This window comes from Ornithodoros turicata, chromosome 1 (assembly GCF_037126465.1).
Source record: "Ornithodoros turicata isolate Travis chromosome 1, ASM3712646v1, whole genome shotgun sequence".
In the NCBI taxonomy this organism is placed as follows: domain Eukaryota; kingdom Metazoa; phylum Arthropoda; class Arachnida; order Ixodida; family Argasidae; genus Ornithodoros; species Ornithodoros turicata.
In genome coordinates, this window is record NC_088201.1 from 99,149,598 (window position 1) to 99,159,793 (window position 10,196).

A 10,196-nucleotide genomic window follows, 5' to 3' on the forward strand; every position below is an offset into this window, starting at 1 on the left:
GAATTTTAAGGCTCCTAAGATTATAGTTGAGCTTATTAAGAGTGGTACGGAGGTTTTGTGATAATTTTTCTAAACTGCAACGCAAGAGTGACAATTAATATAGTAGGAATGCAATGATATGATATATCTGCTCCCGTAACGGTGTACTGTCTAGTCCTCCGTCGAGCGCGAATGGAACTTTGGCCTCAGATTTTCGCGCCTCTTTGCTCGCAGGTGTAGCCTGAGAGAATGCATATGAGCATATGAGCATAGAAAAGCTTGTACGTCATGCATTACGTAACGCTGTTGATGATGTTGAGTGTCCACGGTCACAATTATTATTTTAGAGAGCAGCGGTAGTTTACTGCTGTTGTGACTCTAATGACTCAAAATACCAAGGGTGTTTTCTGAGAAGTCTTTGTGAAGAAAACGCTTAATCACTACTATCAGATGTCATGCATGGTTCCTTTTTTATTTGAATTTTAGGAGTGAATATCCTTAAGAGTAGCACAGAGGAAATAACCTCGCGATTCAATAAATAATAGGAGGGTTTGTCTTTGCCGCTGTCTAGCCCCGCTCTGAACCTCTTCAGACAGGATGTGATAACGTCATGCAGTGGCTCTGTGTTTCAGGCGTCTGTAGCAATGCGTTGACCATTAGTGGAGAAAAAGTGTGAGGTTGGGATCGGAGGTTGGTCGATGGTGTGCATTTTCCTGGGCAGATTTACGATGCGCATTGTTTTTGAATAAGAGGTGTGTGTGTGTTTAGAAATAGTTTGATGCTGGATATTGTGTTTTCCGCTTCTGTTTTTCTTAGTGTGTTTTCCAGTGCTGCCACGCCCTTGATCTTTACGGTAGTAGCGCTGAAATGATTCTTATTAATTTTGCGATTCAGTTAGTTCGGAAAGTAACCGCAAGGAGAACAGGTGTCTGGTTTCATTCAGGAGGAAAAAAGCGTCATTATTCAGTTATCTGTCTGGCGCTTGGATGGAGTGGACATTCCTCACTGGAATACTCGTATTTAGCCATTGATGGTGTTAGGATACTTTCTTCTTTCCTGATTTTCGTAACTCTCATTCAGTAAGTCTTTGGGATGAAAATGCCTAATTGCTACGATCACCTTTCATGCAAAGTGCTTTTCTGCGATAGTTTTGCTGTTTCCTATGCAACCATTATAGTAGCATAAAGATAATAATCTTGGGATGGTCGTTCAATAAATAAATGGTCCCCTGTCTAGAGCGTAGGCATCCTTGAACCATGCAGCTGCATGCGTGGGTGACGTCATGCCGCGGCTCTATTGTTTCAAGTGGACTAACAGACAATAGGATGATGCCACGACCAATGGGCAAGGCCCGCAGAGGGCGCTAGGATTCACTTGTTTCTTGGACATTGGCGGGTGTGGACGCGTTAATACTGTTCCTTGCAATTGTGTTGGCCGTTAGTGGAAAAGCGTAGTCACTCGTGGGACTCAGTTTACCTCTGACGGGGTATGGATGTGTGGTTCGTCACTGGTGCGCTTCCGTGGACGTATGTACGATGAGGACTTTATGAATTAGTGGAGTATGTGTGTGTGTGTTTGCCACTTTGTTTAAGTGCTTTCTCTGTGCTTGCTTTCCTGTGTTGTCTAGCAGTCGTGCAATTTTACGTCGTGTGACAGTGCTCGTTGAGCAATGCCCTGACATGCCCAGACCTGTTCTGCCTTATGATGTATGCTTTCTTTTTGTTGATGATCTGTATTTTTTCTTTTTTGACAAAAATATTCTTGTTGATCATTCTTCTCTTGACGATGACGATAGTGCTTCCACACCCTTGATCTGGACGTGAGTAGCACTGCTATGATTCTTAATAATTTTGCGATTAAAATAGTTCGAAAAAGTAACCGCAAGAGGATAGACGTGTGACTTTATTCAGGAGGAAGAAATCATCATTATTCGGTTCTCTGCCTGACTCTCGGATGGAACAGACACACGGTTGTGTGCTCCTTGTTAACCATGCTCTGTATTGATCTGTTGTGTACCTAGTCCTCGTTACTGTCACTTTCGTTACTAGTCACTGATGGTGTTCCTTGTTGGGTTATTTTGTTCTTTCTTTGTCATGGATTTTTTCTTTGTCTTTCAAGTCACTGGGATAAGAATGCTTGCTATGATCAGGTATCATGCATGGTGCTCTTCTGCACTAGGTTTTCTGTTTTTGTTGCAATCATTATACAGGGTGTTCAAAATTAAGCATCCACTAGCACTTTATAAATAGGCGAAGAAAAGAAAACTGGCTGCTATTTTTCTGTTCCTTGAGTAGGAAACAGGTGCTACATAATTAGCAGCACCTGTTTCTTACACAAGCAGCGTAAAGTTACCGTCCGCTGTGTTTGCGTAGCGCTCGTGAAAGCTTAATTTTGAACACTCTGTAGTTGTAAAATAGAAAAATCTTCGGATGGTGATTCAATAAATAATAGGTCTCTTGTATAGAGCGCAGCCGTATGCGTCCTTGAATCGTGTAGCAGCATGCCTGATGACGTCATGCTATAGCTTTATTGCAGGTGGACCTTGTCCCAAGGAGTTGTGGTGGCCACTAGTGAAAAAAAAAACACTGTAGGCTTGGGACAATGGGATGACATCACGTCCAATGAGCAAGGCCTGCAGAGGGCGGTTCACTTGTCTCTTAGCCTCTCGCAGGTATGGTCGTGTTACTTCTCGTTGGTGGTCGCCGCAAGTGGTGCTAGGAGCTCGCGTCGGAGCCGAGGGTGCTAGGAGCGCGGGCGCATGCGTAGCACGCGTAACGTGGAGCTTACGTCAGTCCAGCTCCGGCTCTCGTGGGAGAAGAAGTGCGGTCAGTCGCACCGCTGTTGGCACGCAGCGTCACTTGAGCCCTGACTGTCTACAGAAGCGGACGCTCTGTCGCCGCAGGGGAAAGGTAAGTGATTTGCTGTAGCGGTTAGGCCTTTTCTCCGATGTGTCTGTTCTTGAGGCGCTTCTACCTAGCTCTTTGCATGTCTTAAGCCTTTTCTCCACATGACCAGTGTATACACTGCCACATGTTTGTAGTTGATTAGCGGTGTCCTGTTGCATATTTACCCACAGCTTGTACTTTTTCTGTGTTCCACGTAAACCGACATGAGCCCAAGCACTCTGTTTATGTATAAGCCCCCTTTAAACCTTTAACTCTCAAGCCTATTTTCTCCTGATGAGTGTTTTCTACGTTATCTCGTATGTCAACTTGTTTAGCAGTGTTGCCATTTTTACCTGCCACTAGTACTTTGTCTCCTCTCTCTTTCACGCATATCGACATGACGGTGGCGCCATCTGGTCCGATGTCTTGTAACTAGCTTCCCACCTGCCTCTGCAACCGTCGTGTTCAACGATGCCCGCACCGGTGTGATTTTTTTCAAGATGGCGTCGTTGATTTTCAAATAACGTATATCTCGCTGTCTGCTCCCTTACTATTTAGTTTTTTTTTTCTACGACCCGAGTTGTACATAGGGAATCCACGACAGGTATTGCATTGAGTCAGATTTTGCTCTACTTTATTTTTTTTACAAATTTAAAGTAATTTTTGAATAATTTAAAGTAAAAAGTGCAATACTTGCCACGGATTTTCTGTGTACAAGTTGGGTTGAATGATTACTACTTTTATACACCTACCTGAGCCATTGTGCAACCTGTGTCAAAATGAACGTGTTGGCGCATACTGAAGTTATGTGCAAACATGCACATTAGGTTAATATGGAGGGTTTTGCTGAATACAGATACGTATGTTCACATAAAGATAAAATTATTTATTCTAGGTAGATGCTATCACTGCCCCTAGGTTACTGGCACTGGACCCTACAACTGGAGCTCTACGATGTCTGAGTTGCAAAGTGTTAACGTTCCAATTACTCATTTTAGGAGTACGTAATGTTGAGCTAGAGTTAGAGCACCCAACTGGGCTCCCTGCATTTAACATGTACCTTGGGAGGTCACACTAGGAGTTTGTTTGTGCTACAGTACACATTCATCTTTTAATATGTAGCACATTACAGCGTGTTTCATGTAAAGTGACAAAAAACTGAAACTGGCGATGTAGGCCCTGGAGGATTGCGGGACTTTCTCGGTAATTACCAGTGCTGGAAACTTTTGCCACCATGAAGGAAGATTTTGGACAATTTTTAATTGCAGGAAATTTACTTTTAGTCAAGTGAGCTTCGAAAAAAGCAAAGCGAACCTCACTTTATTTTTACAGAAATACGAAGTCCTCAACAGATAAGCGTCCAACAGACCCAACAAAAACTATGCACAGTATCGCAACTCAAAATCGTCAAAAAGAAGAAGTAAAAATTACGTTTTAGCCACGCCTGCTTGATTTTTGCGAAGCATGCGTGCGTGTAATATTGGTCTCCAGGAGGAAGTGTCCCCACCTTCATTTCTTGTGTGTTCTTTGTGATAAAACTCGTTTTGGATTCTTTGCGATAAGACTTTTGTGTCCAACATCAAGGTCAATGCGGGGGAAAGAAAGGTAAAGCAAGAGGGGGTCACTTGCTCCTCTCCCCGCACCTTCCATGCGCTTTTCTTTGCAATAATTGAGCAGACGGGATAAAGCAGGTTTACTAATATTTTCGCTGCTCTGTTGCGATACTGTTGTACAAATAAAAACAGTGAGATTCGCTTGGCAATTCTTAAAGTTGAATTGAAAAATAAGTTTCCCACAATTAAACATTTTTCAAAGCTTTCCTAAATGGTGGCAGAAATTTCAAGAAGGTAATTTCCGAAATGAGCACAACCATCTGCCGAGTACGTCGCTACGGCGAACTGCAGTCCAGTGATGTGATTGCTCCGCCAATTGCGCCATACAGCCAATCCTGCTACGGCCTACTACACTGTCGCAAAATATCAGGAATCCGCACTAGGCCTGCACAAACATCCACCTGCGCTGTTAGAAGCGAAGGGAAGCCTCCAGCTGAGACCCTCAGCTTGTTTAGCGCGTACCTAGCCACCCGGTAGCGCAAGTCATCGCAGGACAGAAGTCCGGTCTCCTGCCGTTAGGAAACCCTTTCCTGATACGTGTTGTTTAAAGCGTGAAACTGCCTCCTCCTACCTGTTAGGGCCAGGCAATAGTAAAGTGATAGATATAAGACCACTATCACTCTTTCAGTTTTGAAGTCATTGCTGTTTCCGTGCTGTGCTTCCCGTACTTGTCGCATATGTCACATGGCGTCTCTAAGGGCCGGGCCCCATAGCTTTTGTTTGAGCTGCAGCGCCAGAGCGCCACAGCAGCCGGAGATTGCTAGCGCTCTGGCGCTCTGGCGGCGGCAGCGGCAGCAGCAACTTGAGGCGTCCCATAACTTTAGCGGCAGTGTGGCTGGCATGGCAACGCGGGTGTTTATGTGCAGTATCATGGCGCGGATCCTGTACACAGCATCTACGCATCTACTATCCGAGGTCCTTGTGTAATGTGGACTTGAACAAGAACAAGACTCTCGTGAACCTCGAAATAACTATGCCGTGCTGTCCGTGTTACTATACGCAGATCGTTTGTTGATGTGTACAGACCAAGTATGTGGCTCAGTGTGGGGTTTGATAGTGAACGTCGGATTGTGGAACCTAATATGCATTCACATGTACATCGATACGCTGTACAGACTTCTCAGGTATTTTTTCGTACATGATGTTACATTCTCAGACGCGTTTGATACAGCTGACTGTCATGGAGCCCTAAATTGTACATAATTCATGTCATTGATGAAATAAAGGACTTTGCATCAGGAATTTCCCCCAAGGCCCCTTTCTTTCAACAATCCTGCTTCTGCCCATCCTACGCGAGTGAAAGTGATACATTGTGGTGGCTCAAGGTCAGGGTTGAAAGGTATCGGGAAAGTAGGTAATGAGGCCAGCCCAGTGTTCAGTTTTCCCGAAATGGGGAAGTTTTTTGCTTTACCTTTCTAAAACGGGTCAGCCTTTCGAGACGATCACCGTTTCGTCAGTCTGGATTCGCACGCTTCCATCGCAAGTTCGCAAGTTCATCGCAAGTTCATCTTCGAAAGAATGCCGCGCTACAATCACAGGCTACTACTTCGGCGACGAAGCATCTTGCTTAGAGCCGCAGCAGCACTCCTGACCCTCTACTTTCGTGTGAAATGGAAACACACGAAATAGCGTTCACAGTGGGTCAGTGTGCTGTGGCAAGCACGGGAAGCAGAGTGCGACTTTCACAACCTGGTAATGTACCATCCATATTATATTTAACTTATGGGCGGCTGAAGTTACATCTTAATGATTTTTCAAATATTTTTCATATGTATGCATATTTACATTCTCATTAAGGGTCCCAGCATTTTGAATTGTCTTTGGGTTATACTAAAGTTCCATCGAACTATTTCAACGAAGGTGCTACTATTGTTTAACTTTGCAGATGTCTAAGATGAGGGCACACGACACTACAGCATTCAGGAGATATGTCCGTGTATCTCCTGAGCAGTTTGATTACTTGTTGAGCCTCATCAAACACAGGCTGCAGAAGCATCCCCATGGCCGTCCAGCTCTGGAACCAGCACATTGATTGGCCATCGCTCTGAGGTATGTTTTGTCCTGTTTGCCCAAAGCGGCTCTTCCTTTCATGCTTTAAAAAAATTGACTGTAAATAATTGCTCATATGCTGGTTTAATAGAGTGCTCATTTGCTAACTCTACTGCCCACCAATCGAGTATGAATTTGACTTTGCAATTTCAGGTATCTTGCGTCTGGAGGCTATCTCAGCAGTGTGGCATGTAGCTTCCGCAGAGGATTCACGACAATCAAGAGGATTGTTTATGAAACATGCACGGCATTGTGGGAGGAACTAATGCCCATCTACCTGCCTGTAAGTTGCAAATCATACGTGTCTGCTGCTTGTAGTAAATGCATATGTGCTCATAAAGACTGTGGAGCCATTCAAAGCTATATTGCCTTTTGTTAACTGCCTCATTCTACTTTTTTTTTTCCTTCAACAATGTAGCTATAAGGTGGCAACAAGCTTTTAATATAGCGTTGAATGGCAGTCTTGCAGTGTTGGAAAATTGCTACCATAGCATCCGTTTAGCATTGTCTTGACAGCCCATGTGGTTCACCTGCCGAGTACCATACCTGATGCACTCATATCATGTAATTATCACATAATGGAATCTCTACTTAAGAACAAAGTCAGACAAAACTGCAGGAGTTTGCAGAAAAGCAAATGCGTTTCTTGCTTTTCATCTTTCTGTACTGAAGGACTGACTTTCACATTGCAATTGCCACCATGTAGGTGTGTTATATTCGAGCCAATGTTTGGTATGTTACAGAACCCTACACCAGAGGTGTGGGCACAGTCCGCCCTGCAGTTTGAGGAAAGGTGGGCATTCCCAAACTGTGTTGGTGCTGTGGACGGGAAACACATAGTGATCGAAGCCCCAAAGCATGGAGTGTCCATGTTTTATAACTACAAGGTGGCGTAATATTCTCTCATTCTTTTCTTAAGTCAGGATGAAACCATGCAGAGCATTTTTCCTCATAGGGGTCACACTCCATCGTACTGATGGCCGTAGCTGATGCCAGCTACAGGTTCCTGTATGTTGACATCGGAGCTTATGGCTCTCAGTCCGATGGAGGCATATTCAAGGCGTGCACACTGGGCAGGGACCTTGAAGCTGGTGACCTGGGACTCCCACCACCAAGGAGGCTTCCTGGATCATCCCTGGAGGCCCCTATGTGTTTGTGGGGGACGATGCCTTCCAGCTACGTCCAGACTTCATGAGACAATTCCCTGGCACAGACTTGGACGACACCAAGAGGGTGTACAACACCAGGCTCTCACATGCCAGGTATGACAGTTCATGTATTTCTGTGACTACATGAAGATGCTCTACAAGGCAAATGTAGGTATTTTATACATATGCAAATTTGTGGTACACTATCCATGTCTAGGATACCAAACATGAGTCACTGTGACCATAACCAGCAAAAGCCTCACATGTAGTGCACTGCAAATGTGCATTTCTATAAAATTAGTGCAAGTAAATTAATTGACTGAACCGGGAAAGGACAATGCGTATAAGTCTACTGATGATGGCTAGGGAAGGTGTTTTATGCCACACCAAACATATTCAATCAGTAATGTGTGTGTGGGTAGTTGTAGTATTCCAATACGTATAAAGCACAGCAGGGTGGTAATACATTTGCATATTGCAGACGGCGTATAGAAAATGCCTTCGGGATCCTTGCGTCCCGATGGCGCATATTCAGAAGACCTCTGAATGTCAAGGTGGAGAACGTCGAGCTGTTGGTGCAGGCTTCCATCGTCCTGCACAATTTCCTTAGAGCGCAGGAAGAGGCAGCTCCGGGAGGGGAGACATATTGTCCACCAGGTAAGGCAGCATCAACAACAGTAATAATAAGAAAGTAATGAGAAACCAACCACCATAACACAGGAGAACAATTTATTTCGCACTTTGCACAGATGTGTGCTGATGCAGTGCGGTAAATAGACCACTGAGAAAGTAAAAAGTTCGCAAGTTTTTGTAGGAACTTGTACTTTGATGCTTCGAGTAGGTGACAATACATATAAACAAAATGTGAGGACACAAATTACATGTAGCATACATATCCTGAACGACATACAACAAAAAACATACAGGTACATGCTAAAATGCTTAAGGATGAGACTGTAGAACAATTAATACTAACACATGTGTACTTAAAAATGTACGCTAATGAAGTACCTCATTAGTTGGCAACTTTCCAAAAAAAGTTGAAATGGGCATGCAAAGACCACTGAATTGAGGGCACCTTATCTGATAATGTCTCAAATTACTGTATGACTTGTCCATTTATGTATTGGGCCTCAAGTCACTAATTCAAGTGTTAGTTAATTTTAATTAGTTAGCTAACATACAAAATACTGGCTGAACAAATCAACTTGACTTCATCCAAAAATATACACTCTGTATCTTTTTATCCGCAAGAAATCTTCGTAAAAAGGGGAGCTGCCTTAGGACGCTCTTACATTTGTCATAGGATTACTGGACAGGGATGCTACGGGGAAACCATATATTTCCTCAATTAGGGGACTAATTATGTTTCAATCAACACTTTCATTATTGGCCTTAGGGGGCACATTATAAAGCACAAAGCAACCACAGAAGGAAACAAAGATTGTGAAACATAACGCAAAAAAGAGTGTCTTTGAATTGCATGTGACGTCTTTCTGTAACGCTAACTGAAGGTGCAGATATCGACGTCACTGTGACCCCTTTGCTGATTACTTACTGTTTGCAGCAGATGTCACAAGTAAAATGCTGAGCCTAATAGCGCGCACTGTGATTACTTTTGTGCTTTATGTGTCAGGCTTTATCAGGCATCTTTAGGCAGATCAGGCTTTAATATTGCAATTGTAATATGTTCCTTAAAGTAAGTAATTAAAATATCTGATATCTGTTAATGAGTCCATTGATTGAGAAATAATAAGCCTTTCTAGTAACAGCCCCATTGACTAATCCAATGACAAAAGTAAAAGCGTGCTAAGGCAACTCCCCCTTTTATGAAAATTTGTTGTAGCCAAAAAGAAACACCCAGTTTACTTTTTCTTTTGTAAAGAATGAAAAATGAAACATATGCACACACAATTATATTGACTCTGATTCTAGTACACCTTGCAACAGTGGAGATGATATTGTAAAAAAATGTAGATCCGATAAGTGAATGGAAACTTTTTTTTTATGAGTAAGAGGGGATAACCTGTCGAAATTCTGCTAAAGGCTTTGCAGATCGACGCTGCAATGCTGATGGAGCGGAGGACGGTGAGTGGAGACAAGTGCTCGCCAGAAATCCAGCTTGTGCACTGGGGGACCTCACGGCTACTCTTGCAAGGCGTTTCTCCCGTGAGGCAGCGAACGTGAGGAACGTCTTTGCAGAGTACTCTTCAAGTGAGGCAGGTGCAGTGACAGGCAGGCAGTGAGTGAAGGCTGGTGCTCGGAGACCACACAAGGACGTCTAGAAAGGTCTGTAACAAAACAATGTCTATAAACAATGTGTTTACATAAGCAATGAAAAACTGTCCTGAGCTTACGTGCTTAAGTACATAGTCGTTTAAACCACTGAATGCTTTCATGCATCAAGCGTTATTGAAGAGCACCAGTATGTCTTACCTACATATTTCTTCTTCAGCCTACATATCTCTTTCTTTTTAATTTACCTCTCTCTATCTCTATCTCTCTCTCTCTGCCTTTAAAGC

At 43.5% G+C, this 10,196-nt stretch overlaps 1 protein-coding gene across 1 annotated transcript; it reads left to right on the top strand.

Moving 5' to 3' along the window:
* The first annotated feature begins 5,347 nt into the window (after window positions 1-5,347).
* LOC135379852 (uncharacterized) lies at window positions 5,348-9,920 on the top strand. Its single transcript, XM_064612483.1, has 7 exons — window positions 5,348-5,400; window positions 6,680-6,809; window positions 7,270-7,413; window positions 7,482-7,677; window positions 7,740-7,788; window positions 8,156-8,331; window positions 9,721-9,920. The coding sequence occupies exons 1-7, from the start codon at window positions 5,348-5,350 to the stop codon at window positions 9,918-9,920; spliced, it is 948 nt and encodes a 315-aa protein (XP_064468553.1).
* The last annotated feature ends 276 nt before the right edge of the window (window positions 9,921-10,196 follow it).